Source organism: Triticum aestivum, chromosome 4A (genome assembly GCF_018294505.1).
Source record: "Triticum aestivum cultivar Chinese Spring chromosome 4A, IWGSC CS RefSeq v2.1, whole genome shotgun sequence".
Lineage (NCBI taxonomy): Eukaryota > Viridiplantae > Streptophyta > Magnoliopsida > Poales > Poaceae > Triticum > Triticum aestivum.
Genome location: NC_057803.1, coordinates 594,955,439 through 594,982,626, shown reverse-complemented (window position 1 = coordinate 594,982,626; position 27,188 = coordinate 594,955,439). Strand labels below are relative to the sequence as shown.

The following is a 27,188-nucleotide window of genomic DNA, read 5'->3' as shown; positions in this document are numbered from 1 at the left end:
TAAAGTGAATGCGGCAGTCTCTAAAGCATACCCCCAAAAAGATAGCGGTAAATCGGCAAGAGACATCATAGATCGCACCATATCTAATAGAGTGCGATTACGACGTTCGGACACACCATTACGCTGAGGTGTTCCAGGCGGCGTGAGCTGTGAAACTATCCCACATTTTCTTAAGTGTGTGCCAAACTCATGACTCAAGTATTCTCCTCCACGATCTGATCGTAGAAACTTGATTTTCTGTCACGTTGATTCTCAACCTCACTATGAAATTCCTTGAACTTTTCAAAGGTCTCAGACTTGTGTTTCATTAAGTAGACATACCCATATCTACTCAAGTCATCAGTGAGGGTGAGAACATAACGATAGCCACCGCGAGCCTCAACACTCATTGGACCGCACACATCAGTATGTATGATTTCCAATAAGTTGGTTGCTCGCTCCATTGTTCCTGAGAACGGAGTCTTGGTCATTTTACCCATGAGGCATGGTTTGCACGTGTCAAATGATTCGTAATCAAGAGACTCTAAAAGTCCATCAGCATGGAGCTTCTTCATGCGTTTGACACCTATGTGACCAAGGCGGCAGTGCCACAAGTATGTGGGACTATCATTATCAATCTTACATCTTTTGGTACTCACACTATGAATATGTGTAGCATTACGCTCGAGATTCATTAAGAATAAACCATTCACCATCGGAGCATGACCATAAAACATATCTCTCATATAAATAGAACAACCATTATTCTCGGATTTAAATGAGTAGCCATCTCGTATTAAACGAGATCCTGATACAATGTTCATGCTCAAACTTGGCACTAAATAACAATTATTGAGGTTCAAAACTAATCCCGTAGGTAAATGTAGAGGTAGCGTGCCGACGGCGATCACATCGACCTTGGAACCATTCCCGACGCGCATCGTCACCTCGTCCTTCGCCAGTCTCCGCTTATTCCGCAGCTCCTGCTTTGAGTTACAAATGTGAGCAACTGCACCGGTATCAAATACCCAGGAGCTACTACGAGTACTGGTAAGGTACACATCAATTACATGTATATCACATATACCTTTCGTTTTGCCGGCCTTCTTGTCCGCTAAGTATTTGGGGCAGTTCCGCTTCCAGTGACCACTTTCCTTGCAATAAAAGCACTGAGTCTCGGGCTTAGGTCCATTCTTTGGCTTCTTCCCGGCAGCTTGCTTGCCGGGCGCGGCAACTCCCTTGCCGTCTTTCTTGAAGGTTTTCTTACCCTTGCCTTTCTTGAACTTAGTGGTTTTATTCACCATCAACACTTGATGTTCCTTTTTGACTTCTACCTCTGCTGATTTCAGCATTGCAAATACTTCAGGAATGGTCTTTTCCATCCCCTGCATATTGAAGTTCATCACAAAGCTCTTGTAGCTCGGTGGAAGCGACTGGAGGATTCTGTCAATGACCGCGTCATCCGGGAGATTAACTCCCAGCTGAGTCAAGCGGTTATGCAACCCAGACATAGTGAGTATGTGCTCACTGACAGAACTATTTTCCTCCATCTTACAGCTGAAGAATTTGTCGGAGACTTCATATCTCTCGACCCGGGCATGAGCTTGGAAAACCATTTTCAGCTCTTCGAACATCTCATATGCTCCGTGTCTCTCAAAACGCTTTTGGAGCCCCGGCTCTAAACTGTAAAGCATGCCGCACTGAACGAGGGTGTAGTCATCGGTACTTGCCTGCCAAGCGTTCATAACGTCTTGTTCTGCAGGGAGAACAGGTGCATCACCTAGCGGTGCTTGTAGGACATAATCTTTCTTGGCAGCTATGAGGATAATCCTCAGGTTCCGGACCCAGTCCGTGTAGTTGCTGCCATCGTCTTTCAGCTTGGTTTTCTCTAGGAATGCGTTGAAGTTGAGGACTACGTTGGCCATTTGATCTACAAGACATATTGTAAAATATTTAGACTAAGTTCATGATAATTAAGTTCATCTAATCAAATTATTCAATGAACTCCCACTTAGATAGACATCCCTCTTCTAGTCATCTAAGTATAACATGATCCGAGTTAACTAGGCCGTGTCCGATCATCACGTGAGACGGACTAGTCAACGTCGGTGAACATCTTCATGTTGATTGTATCTTCTATACGACTCATGCTCGACCTTTCGGTCTTCTGTGTTCCGAGGCCATGTCTGTACATGCTAGGCTCGTCAAGTCAACCTAAGTGTTTTGCATGTGTAAATCTGTCTTACACCCGTTGTATGTGAACGTTAGAATCTATCACACCCGATCATCACGTGGTGCTTCGAAACAACGAACTGTCGCAACGGTGCACAGTTAGGGGGAACACTTTCTTGAAATTATTATGAGGGATCATCTTATTTACTACCGTCGTTCTAAGCAAACAAGATGCAAAAACATGATAAACATCACATGCAATCAAATAATAATAGTGACATGATATGGCCAATATCACATAGCTCCTTTGATCTCCATCTTGGGGCTCCATGATCATCTTGTCACCGGCATGACACCATGATCTCCATCATCATGATCTCCATCATCGTGTCTCCATGAAGTTGCTCGCCAACTATTACTTCTACTACTATGGCTAACGCGTTTAGCAATAAAGTAAAGTAATTTACATGGCGTTTCTCAATGACACGCAGGTCATACAAAAAATAAAGACAACTCCTATGGCTCCTGCCGGTTGTCATACTCATCGACATGCAAGTCGTGATTCCTATTACAATAGCATGAACATCTCATACATAGATCATTCATCATTCATCACAACTTTGGCCATATCATATCACAAAGCACTTGCTTCAAAAATAAGTTAGACGTCCTCTAATTGTTGTTGCAAGTTTTACGTGGCTGAAGTAGGGTTCTAGCAAGAACGTTTTCTTACCTACGTGAAAGCCACAACGTGATTTGTCAACTTCTATTTACCCTTCATAAGGACCCTTTTCATCGAATCCGCTCCAACTAAAGTAGGAGAGACAGACACCCGCCAGCCACCTTATGCAACTTGTGCATGTTAGTCGGTGGAACTGGTCTCACGTAAGCGTACGTGTAAAGTTGGTCCGGGCCGCTTCATCCCACAATACCGTTGAAGCAAGATAAGACTAGTAGCGGCAAGAAAGTTGACAACATCAACGCCCACAACAAATTGTGTTCTACTCGTGCAAGAGAACTACGCATAGACCTAGCTCATGATGCCACTGTTGGGGAACGTTGCAGAAAACAAAAATTTTCCTACGGTTTCACCAAGATCCATCTAGGAGTTCATCTAGCAACGAGTGATTGGATTGCATCTACATACCTTTGTAGATCACGCGCGGAAGCGTTCAAAGAACGGGGATGAGGAAGGCGTACTCGACGTGATCCAAATCACCGAAGATCCTAGCGCCAAACGGACGGCACCTCCGCGTTCAACACACGTACGGTTAGCGTAACGTCTCCTTCTTCTTGATCCAGCAAGGGGGAAGGAGAGGTTGAGGGAGATGGCTCCAGCAGCAGCACGACGGCGTGGTGTTGATGGAGCTGCAGTACTCCAGCAGGGCTTCGCCAAGCACTATGGAGGAGGAGGATGTGTTGGAGAAGGAGAGGGAGGCACCAAAGATCAAGGTAAGAAGTCCTCCATCTCCCCACTATATATAGGAGGGCCAAAGGGGGGGCACCGGCCCTAGGAGATCTAATCTCCTAAGGGGGGTGCGGCCAAGGGGAGGAATCCCTCCTCCCCAAGGCACCTAGGGGTGCCTTCCCCTTTGGGACTCTTCCCTCCTTGAAACCCTAGGCGCATGGGCCTCTTGGGGCTGGTGCCCTTGGACCATGTAGGCCAAGGTGCACCCCCTACAGCCCATGTGCCCCCCCGGGACAGGTGGCCCCACCCGGTGGACCCCGGGGACCCTTCCGGTGGTCCCGGTACAATACCGGTGACCCCGAAACTTGTCCCGATGCCCGAAATAGCACTTCCTATATATAATTCTTTACCTCCGGACCATTCCGGAACTCCTCGTGACGTCCGGGATCTCATCCGGGACTCCGAACAACATTCGGGTTACTGCATATACATATCCCTACAACCCTAGCGTCACCGAACCTTAAGTGTGTAGACCCTACGGGTTCGGGAGACATGTAGACATGACCGAGATCGCTCTCCGGTCAATAACCAACAGCGGGATCTGGATACCCATGTTGGCTCCCACATGCTCCTCGATGATCTCATCGGATGAACCACGATGTCGAGGATTCAAGCAACCCCGTATACAATTCCCTTTGTCAATCGGTATGTTACTTGCCCGAGATTCGATCGTCGGTATCCCAATACCTCGTTCAATCTCGTTACCGGCAAGTCACTTTACTCGTACCGTAATGCATGATCCCGTGACCAGACACTTGGTCACTTTGAGCTCATTATGATGATGCATTACCGAGTGGGCCCAGTGATACCTCTCCGTCATACGGAGTGACAAATCCCAGTCTTGATCCGTGTCAACCCAACAGACACTTTCGGAGATACCCGTAGTATACCTTTATAGTCACCCAGTTACGTTGTGACGTTTGGCACACCCAAAGCACTCCTACGGTATCCGGGAGTTACACGATCTCATGGTCTAAGGAAAAGATACTTGACATTGGAAAACTCTAGCAAACGAACTATACGATCTTGTGCTATGTTTAGGATTGGGTCTTGTCCATCACATCATTCTCCTAATGACGTGATCTCGTTATCAATGACATCCAATGTCCATAGTCAGGAAACCATGACTATCTATTGATCAACGAGCTAGTCAACTAGAGGCTTACTAGGGACATGTTGGTGTCTATTATTCACACATGTATTACGATTTCCCGATAACACAATTATAGCATGAATAAAGACAATTATCATGAACAAGGAAATATAATAATAATGCTTTTATTATTGCTCTAGGGCATATTTCCAACAGCTCCTTTATATACAGGGGCAGGGGGGCACCTCTAGACACACAAGTTGATCAGTTGATCTCTCCCAGCCGTTTGCGGTGCCCCCCTCCACCATATTCCACCTCGGTCATATCGTTGCGGTGCTTAGGCGAAGCCCTGTGTCGGTAGCAACAACATCACCGTCACCACGCCGTCGTGCTGACGGAACTCTCCCGTGAAGCTCTGCTGGATCGGAGTTCGCGGGACGTCATCGAGCTGAACGTGTGCTGAACTCGGAGGTGCCATGTGTTCAGTACTTGGATCGGTCGGATCGTGAATACGTACGACTACATCAACCGCGTTGTGCTAACGCTTCCGCTTTCGGTCTACGAGGGTACGTGGACAACACTCTCCCCTCTCGTTGCTATGCATCACCATGATCTTGCGTGTGCGTAGGAATTTTTTTGAAATTACTACGTTCCCCAACACCAGGTTAGGAGCGCGGCGGCGGTGCTCGAAGTAGGCGAAGAACCCGACAGCATGACGGAGACCGGCGCGGACGGTGGCGTTCCCACACCAAGGGAGGCGGCGCGACGCATACCACGAGAAGTTAATGCGTGTGGACGAGGAAGTGAACCGTGGGCCGCCGCGCTACGGCCCGAAGGGGCGACGCAACGGCAGCGGGCAGGCCGGGGTGACGGCGGGAAGACCTCGAGGCGGCGGCAGGGACCGCGGGCCGCGGCGCGACAGCCCGAAGGGGCGGCGCAGCGGAGGAGCGCGGGTCGGTGCAACCGTGGGGACGGCCTCTGGACGGCGGCGTGGATCGCATGCCACGCCCGCTACGGCCCGACGGGGCGACGCAGTGGCGGCGAGAGGGTCGGTGCTGCCACGGGGGCGACCTGGAGCGGACGGCCTCTAGGCGGCGGTGGACCGCGGGCCGCGGTACTACGGTCCGAAGGGGCGACGCAGCGGTGACGCGGGTCGGTGCAGCTGGGAGAAGAACCACGGGGCGGCGGCGCTGCGGCCCGACGGGGCGATGCAGCGGCAGCCCATTGCTCGATCGGTAGAGGGGCACGTTGAACTCGGGACGGTCTTCATGGAGCCTGCGGAGGCGTGCGCAACCGACGGGCCAGGTCGGTCGCACGATGTAGATGAGGCGGATCGCGGCGGTGGGCGGGTGATCAATCCGATCGCGCGCGAAGTCGGGGACGCCGCTCAGTGGAGGCGCGGTGGCGGCGTAGTCCGAGATGAAGCCGGCGGCGGCGGGCGGCAGGACGGCTATGATTGGCCGCAGCATGGTGCGAGGCCGCCGGGTCGGGGTGATGCAGGAGTCCCGGTCGGAGTAGGACGGTACGACCGGCGCAGGGCGACGGGCGGACCACGCGCGGATGGCGGCTGGCCTAAGGGCCACCTCGGCGCGCGTGGCAGCCGGGTCGGAGGTGAGGCCGGCTGGTCGCGCCGGGGTCGGAGTAGAGGCGCTCGGGGTCGACGGCGACGGTGGGCGACGCAAATCGATCAAGAATAGATCGGAAAACTAAAAAGGAACCACGCGATCAAAATGACCGGCGAAAGACAGAAAACTCCAAAGCAAAGCTCAGAGAAAAGACTCTCTAGGGCAATGGGTCAACACGATCGGCGAACGAACTCTAGGTACGGGCGGCGCGGCCCCCGGCGGCGGTCATGGAAGCCGACCGCCCCGGGGGCGGCGCGCGGGTGCGGAAGCGGCGACAGCTAGGGTTTAGGATCGACCTACGATAGATATCATGTTAGAAAGGAGAAAGAGATTTGGTGAAATAATTCGTTGTATTGCTTGAGTCTCGTGGGCATATATATAGGAGTACATAATCTACTTGAAGTACAAGGCAAGCCAGAATATTTCCTAGTCTAACCTATGTTTCCTATACAATCACGTTACTCAACAATTCACTTCATAGGAATTTTTTTTTCCATTAAGTCTAGACTAATATTTATTTTCCTATGAAATGTGGAAGATTGGAAGAATTTCTTCATAGAAATATGATTTTATTCATACAAACCAAAGGGCATTAAAGAAATCTTTTTTACAAAAATCCAATCCTATGAAATTCCTGCAAAAATCCTCGAGGCCTTATACAGAAGAGGAAGGAGAGGAACCACTCGAAACCAGCACCTCACACGTGTCAGTGTACCATTGGACCCGAAAATTCAACCGAGACCAAATGAAAAATCAGTCAGACTGATTAAAAAAAGATTCACCGGGGCATGCATTTCCCTTGGTCTCTGTCTGTGAGTCTGAAGCACTCTGGAAGTCTGGAGTCGATTCAAAACCGCGGCGAGTAGCTTCTTTGTCCGGTCAAGATCGCCGGCTCATCTACACATAAATAATACGTACACGCCACAAAGCGAGAGGAAGCATGGACCAACAGCGACGGGAGCCGGCGCCGGAGACGGAGGTCACCCTGCGCGAGTTCACCGAGGCCGATGCGGAGGCGCTCTTCGCGTGGGCGTCGGACCCGCGCGTGGTGCTCTTCCAGCGCCGCGAGGCCTACGCGCGCGTCGACGAGGCCCGCCGCTACATCCTCGACCACGTCCTCCCGCATCCGTGGTACCGCGCCATCTGCGTCGGCACCGTGGTGGTGGGCTCCATCTCGGTCAAGCCCGCGGGGGAGGAGGGCTCGTCGTCGTCGAGGGCGTCCCTGGGCTACCGCGTCGCGCACGGCTTCTGGGGCCGCGGCATCGCGACGCGCGCGGTGCGGATGGCCGCGTCGGCGGCGTTCGCGGAGTGGCCGTGGCTGGCGCGGCTGGAGGCGGTGGCCGACGTGGAGAACCCGGCGTCGCAGCGCGTGCTGGAGAAGGCCGGGTTCGTGAGGGAGGGCGTGCTCCGGCGCTACCTCGTGCTCAAGGGCCGGCCCAGGGACATGGTCATGTTCAGCCTCTCGTCGTCTCGGACCGCGACGAGAGGGCCATGCCAAAATTTACAAGTGAAAGAACCATTTGAATTGAATAATGAGCAGGTATCGAAAAGCAAGACGATAAAACGTTGAACTCTCAATCGCCAAAGACTACAATCAAACTACACGAGCAGAGGCGGGCGGGGAGCGATGGACCCTGACGGCGACGCGCGGCATCAGCAGCGGCGGCGGCGACCGGAGGAGGAGGGCCCGGCGGTGTCGCTCCGGCCGCTGGGCCTGGCGGACGTGGACGACTTCATGGCGTGGGCGTCGGACGAGCGCGTGATGCGCCACCTGAAGCGCCCCCTGTGCGCGACGAGGGAGCAGGCCGTGGCGCAGATCAGGGACACCGTGCTCGGCCACCCGTGGTTCCGCGCCGTCTGCGTGGCGGGGCGCCCCGTGGGGCAGGTGTCCGTGTGGCCCTACCCGGACGACGGCGGCCACCGGGCCAACCTCGGCTACGCGCTGGCGCACCGCCACTGGGGCCGCGGCATCGCCTCCGCCGCCATCAGGATGGTAACTCCGTTAGCTGGTAACCCGGGCGGAGCTCCGGTTCGGCCTCGCGCGTCGAGTGACTGACTTGCTGTGTTCTTGGCGCGCGCAGGTGGTGGGGAGGGTGTTCGAGGAGCTGCCGGGGCTGGGGAGGCTGGAGGCGGTGACGGACGTCGGGAACGCGAGGTCGCAGAGGGCGCTGGAGAAGGCCGGGTTCCAGAGGGAAGGGGTGCTGCGCAGCTACATCGTCCGCCCCGGCGCCGGCGACGGCGAGGCCAGGGACGCGGCGGTGTACAGCTTCTTGTCCTCCGACCCTCGTCCTCCGCTCGCGTGATCGCGCCCGCTGTTTCGCTCGCTCGCCACTTCGTGCCGTGTAAACCTCCACTGTTAATAACAAGTTTAAATCTGAAGCCCTGATGATTGCCAGTATGTAGTGTTTGCTGAAGGAATTCCATCAGCAGCAGAGAAGATATTCCCATGGCTTTGCTTCAGTCTTCAACTTTAGAAATCATTCATCTCCTGTATACGATGTATAGTGAGCTGGGCCGGCCCATCTTTCCCTTGTACAAAATTCGACGTGATAACCAACCGGCGACTTGAGCACTTGTGTTTAGGTAGTTCTGTCTTGTCCTTTTCTTCCTTGCTCTTTCCTGTTTCTGATTTCCTTTTTTTCTTAGTTTTTCAAACATTTTTTTCGGTTTTCATTTCCCTTTTTTTCTTTTTAGTTTTATTTTCCTTTTTGTTTTACTTTTTCTTTTGAATGTGCAAACTATTTCAGTTTTCTTTAAAAAAAATCAATGAACCTTTTTTTTAATATTGATGAATCTTTCTCTAGATGAATGATTTCTTTTTTAGAGTAGATGATTTTTAAGATGCATGATTTCTTTTTCCGAGCATGATTCAAGATGACTCTTTATTCATTTCCTGCAAAAGTTGAGTAGAGATTTCTTTTTTTCTAAATTGATGAATCTTTATTCAAGATGAATGATTTCTCAAGATGAATAAAGATTTTTTTTTCTAAATTGATGAATCCTTCTAGCAACCGAACACCCTTCATTGAACATGGTCTAGTTTTGGATATTCTTGAAATGACCCCAACTTTTGCAGGAAGGTGGGCATTGCCCATGGTAGGCACCAGTGATAGGTTTGAATGATTTCTGACACCGCATGCAACTTGCGACACGCCCGATCATTTATCGGTCTTTTTTCATCGGAAAAACTCCAGAAAATGCAGAACTTGTTGAAAATCCAAACAACTTGGCATGGTGTCTTGAATTGGTCATACAAGGCCATGAAAAAATTGGGGCCATTTCAAGGATGTGAAGAAAACAACGTGCTCTCAAAGAGAGCCTTCTGGCAACCGAACACCCTTTATTGAACATGGTCTAGTTTTGGACATTCTTGAAATAACCACAACTTTTCTAAGTAGGTGAGCATGCCCATGGTAGACATCCATGTCAAGTTTGAATGATTTCTGACATCGTATACAAGTCGCGACACGTCCGACCATTTATCGACCTTTTTTGGCTCGCAAAATTCATCAAAACAAAAAAAAAGTCGGCATGGTGCATTTAGTTGGCCATACAAGGTCATATAAAAAATTGGGGCAATTTCATGGATGTCGAAACACAACGTGCTCTCAGGCGGAGCTTTCTGACCTACCTGAATACACTCATTTGAACATGGTCTATTTTTAGATATCCTTCAAATGACCACAACTTTTCCAAGAAGTTGAGCATGCACATGGTAGGCATCTATGTCAAGTTTGAACTATTTTCGACAGTGTATGCAAGTTGCCACATGTCCGAGCATTTATTTTCTTTTTTTTCCGAGAAAACTCTAGAAAATGCAAAAATTATTGAAAACCAAAACAACTTGCCATGGTGTCTTGAATTGGCCATACAAGGCCATGGGAATAATTGGGGCCATTTAATGGATGTCTATTTTTAGATACGCTTGCAATAACCCAACTTTTGCAAGCAGGTGGGCCTACCCATGGTAGGAATCCATGCCAAGTTTGAACGATTTTCGACACCGTATGCAAGTTGCGACACGTTCGGCAATTTATCACCCTTTTTTGACAAAGAAAGCTTCAGAAAATGTAAAATTTGTAGAAAACCAAAAAACCTTGGCATGGTGCCCTGAATTGTTGCCAGTGAAAAAAAATTAGGTCATTGGACGGATGTCGAGAAAAAACATGCTCCCAAACGGAGCCTTCTGACCTACCCCGACACCCTACGTTGAACATGGTGATTTTTCTACACGAATACAAAAAAATCGAGCAAATTGAAAAAAATTGTTACAAATTTTTATTCGTAGTTTTCTTGAAATTCCAAATTTAATAGTGACTTTCCTAAAATGTTAAAAGAAAAATGTTCGGGTTCAAAATTTTGTTAGCTCTTTGTAAAAATGTTTGTGTTTTGACATTATGAGCAATTTGAAAATACAAAAACATTCCAAGGAATTCATAAAATGTTCGCATTTTGAAATAATTGTTCATAGTTTCAGAAAATGTCCATGTTTTCAGTTTTGTTCCTCTTACAAGAAAATGTTCGTATTTTAAATTTTTTTTGTAGTTTCAAGAAATGTTCTCACTTTCAATTGTGCTCTTATTTTTCTAAAACAAAGTTTGAGGGTCTGATTCGTTGTTCACAAAAGGTTTGTGTTTAAAAAAATATGTTCACAGATTTTGAAAATGTTTGGGTTTAAAAAAAATTACTTTGTGAAACAGAAATTCACATACGAATTTTCGAAAAAAATAGATCGTTTTGGACTAGTGATGTTATGCACTCGCAGGAGCTTGTGTGTTAGATCCGCGCACCCATTTATGTATTTGTCAATTGGTGTTAAAGTGTTGCCGCTTTCACTAATTCTTTAGGCGTGGCAGTCTGTAGCACTTGAGTTAGGCAGCCGAAGTGGCTAGCAGCGGTTGGAATTATATGGCTGGTCGTGAGTTGGATACCCATATAGGGCGTAATTTTTGTTGATTTTCCAGCGCAAATGGGCCGGCCCAGGTTAGCTGTGCCTGTGCCGTATTCCAGCGTAGAGGAGGTCTTCCTACGTACAAAACTGGATATGATTTGTCAAAAGTCTAAATTACCCTTTATACGCTTTGTGAGGGGGGGTGTACCGAAGCATTCCTCTTGTTTGTTTAGATCACTATTTTAGTGATCTAAATATAAGATCGTTTCAATCACTACTTTAGTGATTTAAATATAAGACCGTTAAGAAAATAGTGGTTCAAACTTCAAAGTCCATAACCTAGCTAGGTTCGATAGACTGATAAACTGTGTCGAAACATGGAAAATGGAAAGTCACTAGAACTAGCATATGAACAATCAGATGCAGTGACCTGCCAGGTTAATAAACCTACCAGGGGTCAAAAAAGCTCAGATTAACCCCTTGCCCATGATTCCTCAGGGGTCAAAAGCAGTACCAGCACCAATAATGCAGTAACAGCAACCAAAAGACAAAGAAAAGATCGATACCCAACAGGCAACAGTACAAGCAGAACTCACTCACCCATGAATGATGGCATGACAATCGTAACTCATAATCATGTTTGGTCCAGCACCTGCACTGCACCCACCCAATTTTTTACACAAACAGCGTGATGATTAGGAGCAGTTGAGCTCTCATTATGCCGGTCCGGGCTGCTGCATTTTGTTTTAGTACGAGTGATGGGCCATGGCAAACCACACAAACCTATGAATCTTTTTCAAGATGGCTACTTTTGGCCCCCTTGAATCACTGAACAGGGTGCAGTTGGTTTCAGTTCCATCCTCCCTTTTGATGAATAAGCAAGCAAAGCAAAGTGTTTGATGGTGATTGAAAAAAAAAATCCAGAAAATTTGATGATTGACGAGTACTAACTGGTGTTTTGTTTTGATCAGAGTGGATCTGTCAAAAGAGCCATGCTGTGGATGATTTTGCTTTCCAGTAGTTTAATGAACACAGTTTCTTTCAGAGTGCATTGTGGGACAAATGGCTCCATGTCACCTCTAATGGCCAGAATTTAACTTGCAGCATACAGGGCAGGGTAGAAGAACACTGGCATCAAATTTCATTCCATTTAACTAGAACGTCGAACAACATCTTTCAGTGATTCAGGGGGCAAAGTTCTTTTAATCCGCGGCAAAAGACTAAAAATCATTCTGTTCTCCATGACCAAAAAACATCATCCAGTCTTGCAAAGTCAAGAAGAAACTAAAAATGAAAAACAATAAATCTCATCTCGGTTATTCAGGGCCATCATGCATGCCTTCTCCTCCACTGAAACACTCTTGTGAAACGCACCGTCCCTCGCCCGTTTAGCTAGCTAGCGCAGGTTGTCCACCGCTTCGTCGAAAAGCATTTCCCGGTACCGGCACTCGTCGCTGCAGAATGCTTTGCCACCCCTGATGAAGAAAGAAAGAAAAAAGGACCAATTATATCACAGAAATGTGCCAATAATATCCAACTGATGAGTTATTTAAAAAAAAGCAGAGCTTTTGGGGGCAATTGATGTTCATGTTATGCTCTTTGTGCAAAGCAGAGGCACAAATAAAACTGCTCTGATCGAGAAGATAGCATCTGAAATCGTGAGGCCGGCTAAAAGTTTTTGAGCGCATCTCCAGGTTTGAGTTTATCACTTCAATCCATGAACAAAGACATGGCACAGATCCCTTTCCTATCGAACCAAACTCAACTCAGTATAATCTTTTGGCATAAGGCTGTCAAACTAGCAAGCATATACTACTATGCGATTCTTTTTTTGTATTTGCGATGACGATAATAGCTGCTTCGGGTCATGGTCAGGAGTAGGCTTGGGACAGGGACCTCGTTTAGCATTTAGCAACATCATCAATTAGGAGGCCAAATAGTTTAATCCCTAGGATGTTGTTAACATAATCCCCCAGGGGACCCAACATTAGGATAATGAGCTTCTTTTTGCATAGTTTTCTACGCGAAAGCGATGCGGAAGGAAACATTTTATTTTGTTCGCACCAAACGAGGCCTACTCTACTATACAAGCTCCAATAATGAAGAAGAATCAGACCCATCGACGAAGATATATTATTGGCATAGTATAGAACTGCCATAATCTTGATGAAGTATATATACTGAAGATGTACTATCTGCTTCGCTTGACGGAGAGCCGGGGGTATTCCTCCTTTTCGAAAACAATCAGTGAGTTGATGATTACATGGATAAAACTTGCAATGACGAAGCACTCCATGTCAAATTGCAGTAAATAAAAACCAGAACTTGATGTCAATGCACAATTTTATCCCTCCCCTGCCTTGTATTTTTTGTATTTGTGGATGATGATGATAGCTGGTCCGGGTCATGGTCAGGACTCAGGAGTAGGCTTGGGACATGGACCTGGTTTAGGATGCCAAATAGTTTATCCCTAGCTACTCCCTCCGTCTTATATAGCGTTAAAAAACGTCTTACATTATGGGACGGAGTAGTAGGAATTAGTTGTTAACATAATCCCCCGGGGTAGGGCCCCAACAGTAGGATAATGAGATTGTTTTGCATGGTTTTCTACGTGAAAGCGATCTGGAATCAAAACAACTCCCTCACAAGGACATATTTTGTTCCCACCAAACAAGGCCTACTCTACTAATTAAGCTCCAATAATGAAGAAGAATCAGACCCATCCTCAAAGATCCCTAATAACATATAAAACTGCCATGATCTTGATGAAGTATACTGCAGATGAATTATGTTGATACTATATATCAACAATCAGCGAGTTGATGATTACACACATAAAACTTGCAATGATGAAGCACTCATGTCAAATACTGGCAGTAACTAAAAACTGAGAATTTGATGTCAGTGCATAATTTTATCCCTCCCCTGCCTTCTATCTACTCTGCATCTGATGCATACTACTAGTTGTGACAGTATATTCAGAAATTACATTCTGCTCCATGTTGTGAATGCACATTCTTTTTTATGTAAATTGTGTTGTTTCAGTACCTGCAGTATAAGTTCATCATGCATGTTGTCAAAATTCATGCCTCCAAGCTTTCAGATCATCTTATACTGTATTTATCATGGACAGACCATTCGCATATATAAGCAGAGCAACCGGCAGAAACAGCGACATCAATCAATCATCAACATATACGCAGTGTCTACAAACCATATATTTGGTACAAGAAAATTATTAAAATGGCGAGTAATAATTTTTTAAAGAGATCTGCATACATACAGAAAGGAAACTCACCGATGGATGAAGGTATCATTGGCATGCCCTGCAAGTTGCCTGCGGCATGCATGGCAAGAGCTCAAGAAACCGCTCGCCGGCACGGCGGCGGTGCCCGGTCCGTTGTCCACGAGCACATCCCCGCAGCTCTCGACTATGCAGTCGTCGAAGATGTGCCGGGTCCTCGGGTTGGGGCCGCGGGAGATGACGCACGTGTAGTCCTCCGACATGGCCATTTCCCCCGGGGCGACGCCGGCGGCGAACACCCGGGCGGTGGGCGAGCTGACGACCTCCGGCAGGAACCTCCTGGCCGGGGACAGGACGGCGTCCCGGTTCTTGACGCCGAACTCTATCGGGGAGGACACCAGCTCCGCGGCCCTGCCGGACGGGACCTGGATCCTGAGCTGCGACCCGAACACCACCTTGCGGCCGCCGGCCTTGGCGTTGCCGTGCTCCCGGAGCACGTCGGCGAGGCCGCCGGCGCCGGCCGGCTCCGGACCCAGAGCGGCCGTCTCCATCTGCGCCTTCCTGAGGCTTCTCTCCGAGAGGAAGGGCGGCAGCGCGGAGCAGCAGAACTGCTTGGTCTCGAGAATGGAGGTGGGGCTCATGGAGGAGGAGGGCCCCTGCTCCGCGCCGTCCAAGAACCCGGCCTGCGGCAGCGCCATGTACGGCCTCGGGGAAGAAGAAGACTGAGCAGTGGCGCCGGCGAGGGGCTCAGGTTGAGGCATGAGACCTCCGCCCCCGCCTCCGGCGCCAACCGCTCTCCTCGATCTGTTCCGCAGCATCGCCTCGGACGGACGGAGCACCTGTGGAGCAGGCAGAGGCAGGCCATGACCAACCATGGAAAAGACGGCAACTGCCGCGCGAGCTTTTGTTCTGTAGCTTTAAAGAATAATCAGAGACAGGCCAAAAGCTCACCAGAAAGCAACGTTCTCGGACGGACGGATCGAACTACAATGGCCGCCGCCGCTCCCAACGCATTTGCCTCGATCTAGGCTCCGTCGGGGACCAGAGTCTCGTTCTGAAATCGAACGGGGCGCGAGGTGGAAGACGAGCAGGGCGGTTCCGGACAAGGGGAATGCTTGCCGAGGTAGGTGGCCGAGGAGAAGCAGGAGAGGAGAACACAAATTCCGCCGGAAACCGCCCACGGATGAGCAACCAGCCGCCGCGAAAACCGCCGGAAAGCCGTCGGGCTGGGCTCGGCTGGGCTTGCGGTTGCTGGGTAGTGGGTCTGTGTATTTATACAGGCGGGGAGCGCGGAGTCTCCCGGTCCATTTTTACCCCGGGGAAGTGGCAGCTCCTCCCACGGCCACGGCGGAAGGGGACATGGAAGAGAAGAGGAGAACAATAATTGATCATCTTTTTTGTTAGCAAGTGCCTACAAACTGTAATTGATGCGATCTTTGATGACGGAAGTGCAGTGTGTTAACTCGAGGGAGTACTGCCACAGTTGAGTTAACTGCACCTGTAAAAAAATTTGGAATCTTAATTGTGGTCATGCTAGTGATCATGACCGTGTTATCTTTGTTTGACATTATCTTTTGTGTGGAGGTGTTTGATTTGTACGATGGAGTAGATATGCGTTTCTCTATGCTCCCACTTCATTAGACCTAATTCCAAAGAATATTTTTATTTACCCCAACTTGTTGGGAAAAGTTTCCTTTTTTTTCGAAAAGGGGGTTACCCCGGCCTCTGCATCAGAACGAAGGGAAAAGGTCCCTAAAGACTAAAGAACCAACATCGGTTTTCTAGCGATTCAGAGCCAACACTCTTCTTACCATCCGATCAAATAGTATGGATCTCGGCGCAAGGCTGGTGCCACGGGGTCATTTGGAATCGTTCGCGCAGTGATTGAACCGAGCGAACGAAGCACCGCGTTTCCTCCTCACTGCTATAGCATGGTCGACATTTTTCATACACATGCCTACAATCCTGTGGCCACTAGCTTCATTCTAGCTTGTTTCTTTTTGTACAAACAGAGCATGTGTGGAGAAAATTACCTCTCTGTACCCCCTCAAAGACATGGTTGTTCTGAAATTGCATTGCTATAGGGGCTTGCTTTAGACAAGTTAAATTGGCACCGTAAAGATTTAAAATTGGCATGTTTTTCTGTCATGGCAAGTTCATCCCACTACAAATTTGCCATGTGTCCAGTACGAATCTTTGTACAATTGCCATGATCACAATATTTGTCATGTGAAACTTTTTTTTTTATACAAACACACTTTTGCCATGTTCAATGTGAAATATTATGTAAAATGACATGGAAAATTTTCGACACACTGACATGGCAAAATTCAGAAAAGTTTGTTTACCCAAACATGGCATATTCAGATTTTTTTTTAATAAATTGTTTGTACTGCGATCATGGCAAATTCAGAATTTTCATTTTGACCCCAAAACTGGTGGCATTTTTCTTAATAAATTTGCAATGTCACATGGCAAACTTATGGATTTTGTTCTTTCGAAGTCATGCAATTGCCCACATGGCATTTAAAAAAATCTCACATGGCAAATTTAGGAAATTTATTTTTTATAAATCATGGCAATTCTTAAAAACATTTCTACTTTTTACACATGTCAAATTTATGATTTCTAAATCATGGCAACTTTACAACTTTTTAAAAATGTCCACATGGCGAGTTTAGTACTTTTGCTCCACAAAACCATGTCAACTTTTTGTAGAAATATGTAGTCGTCACATGGCAAATTTAGATCTTTGATTTTCTAAATCATGGGATTTTTAAAAAATGCTTCTACTTTGTCACATGGCAAATGCATTGTATTTACAATGGCATTTTTATTTTGTATACTATGGCAATTGTATACACTGGCAGCTGCTTCCAACCCATTTGACTCGATCTAGATTCTGTCAGGGCCAGAGTTTCATTCTGAAGTCAAGCGGGCACAGGGCAGTTGTGGGCAAGGAAATGCTTGCCAAGATAAGTAGCCGAGGAGAACCAGGAGAAGAAACCACAAGAAAATCACACGGCAAACTCAACGGAGAGGAGACGCCAAATTCCACCGGAAACTGCCTAGATGAGCAATTAGCCACCGAGAAAACCGCCGGAAAGCCGCCGTTTTGGCCTGGCTTGGCTTGGGGTTCCTGGGATAGCGGGTCTGTGTATTTATTCAGGTGGGGAGCGCTGAGTCTCCCAATCCATTACCCCAGCGATATGGCAGCTCCTCCCGAGGCCATGGGGAAGGGAAAATGGAAGATAAGAAGAGGTTCTTATTCAAAATAAAAAATAAATTGGGCACACTGGCAGAGAGAGATGAGTGGCATAGCTCGGAGAACAATAATTGATCATCATTTTTGTCAAAAAAAATTTAACGAGTGCTACTAACTGTAATTGATGCGATTTTTTATGACGGAAGTGCAATGTCTTAGCTCGAGGAGTGGTACTACAGTTGAGTTAATTGCACCTACGATTTTTTTGGGGGAGTCTTAATTGTTGTCATACAACCGTGCTATCTTCATTGTCATTTTTTTTGGGTATGAAAGTGTTTAATTTGTATGGTAGAGTATATATGCATTTCTCTATGGTCCCACTTTAGACCTAATTCCAAAGAAATTTTTATTTCGCATAACTTGTAGAAAAATAATTCCAAGACAAAAGAACTCACGTCAATTTTATATTGATTTAGAGCGGACGCTCCTCTTACCATCCGATCAAATAGTACGGATCTCGGCGCAAGGCTGGTGCCATGGCATCATTTGGAATCGTTTGCGCAATGATTGAACCGAGCAAACGAAGCACCGCTTTTCCTTCTCACCTCTATAGTATGGTTGCAATTTTTCATAAATTTTGCCATGTCAACATTTTTCGTACACATGCATGCAATCTTGTGCCCACTAGCTTCATTCTAGTTCGTTTCTTTTGTACAAATAGAGCACGTGTGGAGGAAATTACCTCCCCGTACTCCCTTAAAATCATGGTTATTTTGAAATTGCATTGATATAGGTGCTTGCTTCCCCTGAAAGTTAAATTGGTGTCATAGAGTTTTAGAATTGCCATGTTGTGCATTCCCACTGCAAAGTTGCCCCGGTTTTGCTTCCGAAACAACAAAACTTAATTGCCATGTGTTTAGTACGAATCTTTGTATAATTGCATGATCATTTGTATAATTTAGGAATTTTAGTTTTTACAAATTATCACAACTTTTACAAAAAAATTCCACTTTTTCACACGGCAAAATAAGTTTTATTATCATTTCTAAATCAAGGCAAGCTTACAGATTTTAAAACATGTCCACATGGCAGGTTTGGTACTTATGTTCCACAAAACCAAGGAAACTTTTTGTGGAAATATGTAATGGTCACATGGAAAATTTACAAATCTTTGATTTTCTAAAGCATGTGAATTTTTTTTATGTTCCAGTTTGTCCCATGGCAAATTTATTGACACCTATATTTTTTTGATGGAAAACTTTTTGCCATGGCAAACTTGGTATGTGATTTTGTGCTCACATTTTTTATAAAGTTTTTGCCATAGATGACGATATTGTTTTGACATGAATTAGAGAACATCTTCTTATAATTTTTACCATCATTTTGTATATGCTTTTATATAGTTTCTTGCCATGGATCATGACAAATTTATGTGCCCGTGTTTGCCATGGAGCATGGCAAACTTCCTGACGTGTTTTCATATGTCTTATTCGTACTGCTATATGCCTACATTTTTAGTACCAAAATGGCAAACTATACACATCTGTCTGATGACAACTTAATATGCCTATTTACAGTAACAAATTTTATACATATTCAATGGCGATGTTTGTAGGAAATCTCTTTGTTCTACTCGTATGCCCATCTATAATCTTTTATTACTATGGCGGCAATTAAAGAATTTTAGTATTTGCTATTCTCAAGGCACATTCATGCTATTCTCAAGGCAAATCTATTTTTTACGGCAACCATTTATGTCCTTTTGTCATTCTACTTGTTTTATACCGGTGTGAATCTCATTTGGCCAATTTTTTTTTTATTTGTTAGCCTTTTGCGAGTGGCTGAGGTGAGCGGGCGAGAGAGTGGGAGGGTAGTTTCGGAAATGACAGAAACATCGTAACGCGATGGCAATTGTACTAGAAACTCCCAGCGACAATTAAATCGGTACAGAAGGAGTAGAATAAATAACATTATAGAGAACCGGCCAGCATTGGTTGGATAGACAGGAATGGTGGCTGTACCTCAAATCCATCTGGGAGCAAATCATTTTCTCTTTAGCGGGGATGCAAATACAAAGTGTGTCTCATTCATACAGAATAATTTGTAAATTGAGACGGTGTCATCTTGACGACGTCAATCTTGAGCAGTACTAGGTGATGTGCCAGCGTGCTTGTACGCTGTACTCATCCATGCCTTCTTCTTTAAAAAAAGAATCTTTAGCTGGAATTTTTTGTACCCCCTCCCCTTCAGTTAGAATCTAGCCAGAGAGAGAGAGAGGGAGCCCACGCGCGGTAGGAAGGAAGGACGCTGCGGATAAGGCAGGGGTGCTGTTGTGCTGTTGGGTGTTGGGGGCGGCAAAAACGATAAATTTGATCAGTGGATGAAACAGTGTCATAAAATGAACCGTTGGCAAAAAAAAAAAAAAAAAAATCATCCGGCGGACCCTTTTGTGTAGCGTCTGATAGTTAGGCGCCACACTACACTGTGTAGCGCCTGCCTGACTGACGCTATACGTCTGACCAGCGTCGCATCCCAAGCTTTCTGAAAAATGCTAAGTCAATAATGTGTAACGCCACACAGTGTAACAATAATTGATCATCTTTTTTGTTAAATTTTATTTCCAACGAGTGCTACAAACTGTAATTGATGCGATCTTTGATGACGGAAGTGCGGTGTCGTAACTCGAGGAGGAGTACTACAGTTGAGTTAATTGCACCTGTATAAAAAATCGGAATCTTAATTGTGGTCATGTTAGTTATCATGATCATGTTAAGTACTCCCTTCATTTTATTTAGTCTGTGTATTAGTTTTGGTCAAAGCCAAGTTTTGTAAATTTCGACAAATTTTATAAATAAAAACACTAACATATACAATAACAAATCGATACCATTAAATTTATTGTTGAATGTACTTTCACGTCATATAGATTTGTTATGATGAATGTTTATATTGTTTTCTATAAACTTGGTCAAACATTACGAAGTTTGACTTCAGTCAATTCTAACATGCAGAGTAAATAAAAACGGAGGGAGCATCTTCATTTCACATTATCTTTTGTGTGAAAGTGTTTGATTTGTAAGATGGAGTAGATATGCGTTTCTCATGGTCCCACTTTATATTAGACCTATTTCCAAAAAGAAAAAAATTAGCCTAACTTGTCAGATTTCCCCCCTTAAAGTCTAAAGAACTGACGTCAGTTTTCTAGCGATTGAGCGCGAACACTCTTCCTAGCGTCCAGTCTAATAGTACGGATCTCGATGCAAGGCTGCTGTCACGTCATCATCTGCAACCGTTCGCGCAGCGACCGAACCGAGCAAACGAAGCTCTCACCCTGTCGACTTTTTCATGCATTTGCCATGCCAACATTTTTCCTACACATGCCTGCAGTCCTGTGTCCACTAGCCTGCAATCATGATTGTTCTGAAATTGCATTGCTATAGGGGCTTGCTTTGCTACTGTAGTCTGTAGAGTTTTAGAATTGCCATGTTTTTCAATGATGGCAAGTTCATATGTGTTCCCACTACAAATATGCCATGATTTTGCTTAGGAAATATTTTTTTTGCTTAATTGCCATGTGTCCAGTACGAATCTTTGTACAATTGCCATGATCACAGTAGTTGTCATGTGAAAAAAAACTGTGCAAACACACACACACACACACACACACACACACACACACACATTTACCATGTTCAATGTGATTTTTTTGTAAAGTGACATGACAATTTTTTGACACATTGACATGGCAAACTTCAGAAAAGTTTGTTTTCTCAAACATGGCATATTCAGAAAAAAAAATTATAATTTTTTTGTTCTCCTCACATGGAAAATTCAGATTTTTCTTTCTGTCCCCACAAATGGCAGGATTTTTTTGATAAATTTGCAATGTCACATGGAAAATTTATGATTTGTGTGCTTTCTAAATCATGGCTATATTTCAAAAAAAATTGCTATGTTACATGACAAATTTAGGAAAAGAAAATCAAAACCATGGCAATCCTTTACAAACATTAATACTTTTTGTCACACAGAAAATTTAGATTTTTTTTTCTAAATCATGGCAATTTACAACTTTTCAAAAATGCCCACATGGCAAGCTTAGTATTTTTGCTCCACAACACCTAGAAATATGTAATGATCAAACGGAAAATCTAGGAATCTTGTGTATATATGAGCGCTTGCGTCTATACTGTGTTAAAAAACATGGGATTTTTTTTAAAAGCTACTTTTTCACATGGCAACTGTATTGTACTTACCATGGCGTTTGCATTTTATATACCATGGCAATTGCGTTTTTTCACATACCATGCCAAATGTGATGTACGTATCCTGACTATTTTATTGAGCTTGCCATGGCAAACTTTCAAACATACCACGGAAAATTAATTGACGCCAAAGTTTTTCTCATATATGACGACATTTTTGTTGTACATAATATGTGTATCTTGATATTTTCATTGAACACAGTATAGACGCAAGCGCTCATATATATGAATGCACACACGCACACCCTACCCTTATGAGCACCTCCGAGGGACTGAGCCGGCATATCATCTTGAGATTTTACGAAGTCACCGTAGGCGCCTCGTAGTCAATGGGAATGTCTCCTCCCACCGAAAGCGTATCGCCAGAAATCCTGAAGTAAATCTAAGAATAAATGCGAGCAACTGGATTTGAACCCTGGTGGGCTGGGGATAACATTTTTTGTTTTGTATCTAATAAAAATGTTGGTAAATTTGTCATTGCCACATGGGAACTTTTTGGGGAAAAATTGATTCTGGTGACATGACATTTTTAGGGAAAAAAGTTTTGTCATGTCACTTGTGCAAATATCTATGGGTTTTCCGACATGTCTAATTATACAAGATAAATCTATATTTTGCGTACATATAGACCTCTATTTTTTTTTAATTTTCCATATCAACCGCTCATACATTTTAGTATTTTTTGCCATGAATTAGAGAGCTTCTTTATATAATTTTTCCATCATTTTGTGTAGGGTTCTATATAGTTTCTTGCCATGGATCGTGGCAAATTTGTTATGTGCTTGTGTTTGCCATGGAGCATGGCCAACTTCTTGATGTGTTCTCATATGACTTATTCGTATCGCTACATGCCTGCATTTTTTTATACCAAAATGGCAAACTATATACATTTTGTGATGACAACTTAATATGCCTATTTACAATGACAAATTTTGTATATATTCGGTGGCAATTCTATGTTTTTCTATTTGATGGCAACCATTTCTGTTTTATTTTGTCATTTTTCTTATTTATACCGATGCGAATCTCATTTGGCCAGCACTTGATATGTGCAAGCTTTCTAGTTTGAAGCAAAAAGAAAAAACTACATGTTTGCCGCATTGTGCAACCATTTAACTACATAAGTAAACATAAAAAACATTTTTCTCATTTATGATTATATTTTTACGTGATTTTTCTGAGCCTTTTTATTTATGTATATGTATTTTCATCTATAATAAATAACATTATAGAGAAGCAGCCGCCATTGGTTGGATGGACAGGAGTGGTGGCTGTACCTCAAATCCATCTGGGAGAAAATCATTTTCCTTTTGCGGGGGTGCAAATGAAATGCTCGTATTTGATTAAATGTGTGTCCCACTCACACGGAATAAATTGTAAATGGTGACGGTGTCATCTTGACGATCTCAATCTTGAGTGCGTTTAAAGAAAGAACCTGTGGCTGCATTCACCATTTCCGTTTTGCTTGAATTTTGTACCCCGTCTCCTTCAGTTTGATACAGTATAGTTTTGTTGAACGGTCTCGTCTCTCTTTTGGGTCATTTCACGTCGTCCGGCCATAAATAGCGCGGCAGTGATCTGGCCTTTTAATCATGAAAACAAACAAATCATAATGGCGCGACAGTGGATTCGTACGCTACGCGAGCGGCCGGTGATGCCTTGGCCATCACACAATCACACATACGTACGACTGAGCCTCTAGAGCCACGTACGTACGCGTAGGCGCCGGGCTTTTACGCTGGCGCCGATGCACGGATGGAGCAAGTTTGAAGTTTCAACGCTGGAACAGTTGACGCATAGTAGATTAGACCATCTCCAGCCGCGCCTCCAACAAAACCCTTAGGCGATTTTTCGGCCGTCGATACCAAAAAATCGATCCAGTCGCGTCTTCAAATGTCTTTTTTCATCGGCTCGGGCCAAGATTGACGCCGATGGACCCAGTGCAAACCCGACGCGCTGGTGGGTGCTTGGGACGCCGGCCGAATCGTTTTTGACGCGAAAATCGGCGGGCCCTCCTTGACGCCGATCAGCCTCCTTCATTGATGCCTTACGGGCGGCCCAGTGAAAACGGGACGACGCGCGTCCTTCGCCCGCCACGCGTACACACGGCGGCCACGCGTACGCGCGGCGCGTCCGCCCATATAAGCCGTCCCCAGCGCGCCGGTGACGCACAGGCTCTTCACCGCCGATACCCTCGTTCCTCGAAACCCCCATTCCTCCCTCTCTTCTCACCGTTTCCAGTTCAACCATGGCCGAGCGCTTTTCAAGCGATGGCGCGGCGGCAAACGGCTCCGGCCGCCGCCACCTTCATGAGGACGAAACTCGGCTCCTCTATGAGGCCGAGTACCCAGTCTCGTCGAACATGTGGGTGCCCGGGGCAGGGAGGATCAGCGCCGGCGGGGGGCCCGGTGCCGCCGCCGCCCACCGGGGCGGCGCGACGTGCGGAGATCGCGCGTATCCGCGCCAATCTGCCGCAGGCGGCGAGGGAAGGTCCGAGGTACATCCCCGACAGACCGCTGTGGGAGCCCTACTTCCGTCGCCGCCACGCCGAGCAGCTCGAGGCCACCAACGGCGTCGTGCCCTCCGAAAGGCTCAACTCCGAAGGCCGCCGCCGATAGTGGGGCGTGCCCGGCCGCACGCTGGAGGCCGTCCTCGAGTACATTGAGGGCCGCAACACGCCTAGGCTGGAGTACCCCGCTCCCCCGTCCTTCTCCCGCTGGCGTGGGAGCTCGTGGACGCCGAGGCGCATGGATCCGGTGGCGTCCTCCTCCTCGTCCGGCCACTCGTCCGGCTCTCACTGCCTCCGTCCCGTCAAGCTAGAGCCCCAGGACAAGCGGGCCAGCCAGCGCACCCGCAGCCCCGGCGTCCGCATCGCCGACTCCTCCCCCACCTCTGGCCGCCTCGTCCTCATCAGGCCGAAGGTGGAGCCCGGCCTCCCCGCGGATTACGAGGCCACTGTCCGGCACGGCTTCTCCGACGAGGCCGCCCTAAAGTGGGCGCGGGACGACTACCTTCGCGACGAGATGGTCCGGCAGCGCCAGGCCCTGGAGGAGATAGTTGCCCGCAAGCGTGGGCGCGAGGACGAGAACGGCGTGGTGACCCTCGACAGCTACGAGGACGCCCCCGGACCGTCCAACCCGCCGCGCCAACCTGGGGAGGGGTGCAGCAGGGACGGCGCCCACGGAGGAGGCGAAGACGACGAAGACGGCGGCGACTACACAAAGTTCTACAGGCTTCTCGGCATGTAGAGCTTCGCGGGCGGCGGGCGGCGAGGAACGGCGAGGGCGACGACGGGCCTAGTAGCGTTTTTTTTCTTCTTTTGTAAAATATTTTAAATATGTATGAACTCGCTAAAATTTGGTTGATTTGCGCCTTGTTTGTGCCGTATTTTAGTTTTTAAAAAATCGTGGGCGCCACGACTGGGTAACGTCACGTTCCCAACACGCGATTTGCGCCGGTGGGCTTTCAGGTGGCGATTTTTAGCGCCTTCTGGAAGGCCAACGGCTGAAGATGCTCTTAGATCGCCAATATGTGTTGGGACGGACCTGCCTAGCAGAACTAGCACGCTGACAAAGTGGGCGCGGTGCCTTGGCTTAGCGTGGTGCCCATGCCATATACCATGACAATTGGCCTGCGTCGGTCCGGACGGAGTCCAGTGAGTGCGAAGCGGCCTGCCTCATTCATCGCCGGCGATTTGCGACTGTTGGTTGCTCGCGACGCAGGAGCAGCGCGTGTCGGGTGGGAACGAGGCAGCGCGGGAGGCAACAGCCGAGCGTGCAGAAGGTCTCCTCCTCTTTTACTCGCGCGCAGGCGCAGGCGCAGCGCCGTGCCCGTGCCCGTGCGTGCCGTGTCTAGCCAGAGAGAGAGAGAGGGGTGGGCGGTAGGAAGGAAGAAGGAAGGACGCTGTGGATAAGGCAGGGGCGCTGGTGTGGTGTTGGGTGTTGGGGGCCGCGCCGGGGCGGGGCGCCGAGTTCGAGGCCAACAATGGATTGGAGTACTACCCGTACTAATTATGCGTGCGTCCGGGCGAAAGAAGAGGTAATAGCACCTCAGGTACCCTAACTTGCACCCAATGTGATGATCTAGTCCCAAACTTGCAAAACTAGACCAAGCCATACCTCAACTTGCATCCAATGTGATGATTTAGTCCCAGACCAATGAGAACTCGCCAATTGGCTGCCAAGTGGTTGGGCCGGTCAGCGCGCGCATATTTGCAAAAAAACCCTACCGTTTCTCTGATTCAACCCGCAGTATCCTCCCACCTGAATTAAATCTGTCGCATACGAGTTCATGTCCGTTCGAGAGGGAGAGGTTAGTCGCTGTCGGGACGACAGAGCTCACGGGCTGGCAAGACGATGGTGACATCAGCGACCGAGGCGTCGTCGCCGCCGTTCGCCGGCGACGTGGAGATGCCGGCATCTGCTCATCTCGTCCGGCCGTTGGGTGCATTCCCTCCTGATTACTGTGAGCTCGGCGCCCCGTCTCTGCTTTCTTTTCCTCCCCCCCTCTCCTCTCCTCTGCTTTGCTCCTCTGAGCTCGTCGCCCCGCCGTTTGCAGCTCGAATCGCGTCCATTTGTGCTCGAATCGGGGTCGTCTAGTTGTGTTTATAGAGTAAGGTCATCAATGGCGAAGTGGAGCTAGGTTTTCGGCAGATGAAATTAGGTTTGGGTTCGACACGATAGCTAGGGTTTATGGGGGACAAATTAGATGTTAATGCCTTTGTAGTTGCCTTTTTGTTCTGCTTTAGCATGTACTCTACTCTAGCATCTGTTCGTCTTGTGAAATTTAACTAGTTTTTGTTGTTGAACATGTTCAGTTATATGTAGTTCAGTGAATATGTTCAGTTACTGTATTTAACTGAATATGTTCAGTTACTGTAGTTAACTGAATATTTGCAGTTACTGTAGTTATCAGAATTTTGTCAAGTACTGTAGTTATCAGAATTTTTTTCAGCTTACTGTAGGTAACTGAAAGGTTCAGTTAACTGAACCTTAAGCTATTGTTCAAGTATGTTAAATCTTTGTTTATTCAGTTAACTGAATATTTGTTTTTGAACTGATGCATCTTTGTTTTGAATACAGTGTGTGATGCAGCAAATGGAGAAAATGTGGACAGTCCGTTTTTTACACTGGAACTTGAGCATGGTGGAATTTTCTGTGGCCCAATCAGAAACCTAGAGTACTGGAATCCTTCTGTTGAGGTGCTAGACTTTGTTGACTCTGGCACTTTCTCTTATTCATTCTTGA

At 46.8% G+C, this 27,188-nt stretch overlaps 3 protein-coding genes across 5 annotated transcripts; 2 read left to right on the top strand and 1 right to left on the bottom strand.

Moving 5' to 3' along the window:
• The first annotated feature begins 7,132 nt into the window (after nucleotides 1-7,132).
• LOC123082459 (uncharacterized N-acetyltransferase YoaA-like) lies at nucleotides 7,133-7,907 on the top strand. Its single transcript, XM_044504788.1, has one exon. It carries the CDS (start codon nucleotides 7,278-7,280, stop codon nucleotides 7,905-7,907), a length of 630 nt encoding a protein of 209 aa, XP_044360723.1. The 5' UTR covers nucleotides 7,133-7,277.
• A 57-nt stretch (nucleotides 7,908-7,964) lies between these two features.
• On the top strand, nucleotides 7,965-8,894 carry LOC123082460 (uncharacterized N-acetyltransferase p20). 2 transcript variants are annotated; one of them, XM_044504789.1, is made up of 2 exons: nucleotides 7,965-8,330; nucleotides 8,419-8,894. In XM_044504789.1, exons 1-2 carry the CDS (start codon nucleotides 7,965-7,967, stop codon nucleotides 8,638-8,640), a joined length of 588 nt encoding a protein of 195 aa, XP_044360724.1. In that variant the 3' UTR covers nucleotides 8,641-8,894. The 2 variants fall into 2 exon arrangements, with proteins under 2 accessions (XP_044360724.1, XP_044360725.1); XM_044504790.1 differs by having other exon boundaries at nucleotides 7,965-8,366.
• A 3,452-nt stretch (nucleotides 8,895-12,346) lies between these two features.
• LOC123087330 (FCS-Like Zinc finger 8) lies at nucleotides 12,347-15,808 on the bottom strand. 2 transcript variants are annotated; one of them, XM_044509323.1, is made up of 3 exons: nucleotides 15,424-15,808; nucleotides 14,527-15,311; nucleotides 12,347-12,703 (listed from the first exon to the last, which is right to left on the bottom strand). In XM_044509323.1, the coding sequence occupies exons 2-3, from the start codon at nucleotides 15,288-15,290 to the stop codon at nucleotides 12,625-12,627; spliced, it is 843 nt and encodes a 280-aa protein (XP_044365258.1). In that variant the 5' UTR covers nucleotides 15,291-15,311; nucleotides 15,424-15,808; the 3' UTR covers nucleotides 12,347-12,624. The 2 variants fall into 2 exon arrangements, with proteins under 2 accessions (XP_044365258.1, XP_044365257.1); XM_044509322.1 differs by lacking the exon at nucleotides 15,424-15,808 and having other exon boundaries at nucleotides 14,527-15,347.
• Between the last annotated feature and the right edge of the window lie 11,380 nt (nucleotides 15,809-27,188).

Bases quoted from the DNA above. Each gene is read 5' to 3' on its own strand.
- LOC123082459 (XM_044504788.1), top strand. From the start codon at position 7,278: ATGGACCAACAGCGACGGGAGCCGGCGCCGGAGACGGAGGTCACCCTG.
- LOC123082460 (XM_044504790.1), top strand. From the start codon at position 7,965: ATGGACCCTGACGGCGACGCGCGGCATCAGCAGCGGCGGCGGCGACCG. The intron at 8,367-8,418 runs GTTCGGCCTCGC...TGGCGCGCGCAG, and splicing joins GTAACCCGGGCGGAGCTCCG to GTGGTGGGGAGGGTGTTCGA.
- LOC123087330 (XM_044509322.1), bottom strand. From the start codon at position 15,347: ATGGTTGGTCATGGCCTGCCTCTGCCTGCTCCACAGGTGCTCCGTCCG. The intron at 12,704-14,526 runs GTGAGTTTCCTT...TTTCTTCATCAG, and splicing joins AATGATACCTTCATCCATCG to GGGTGGCAAAGCATTCTGCA.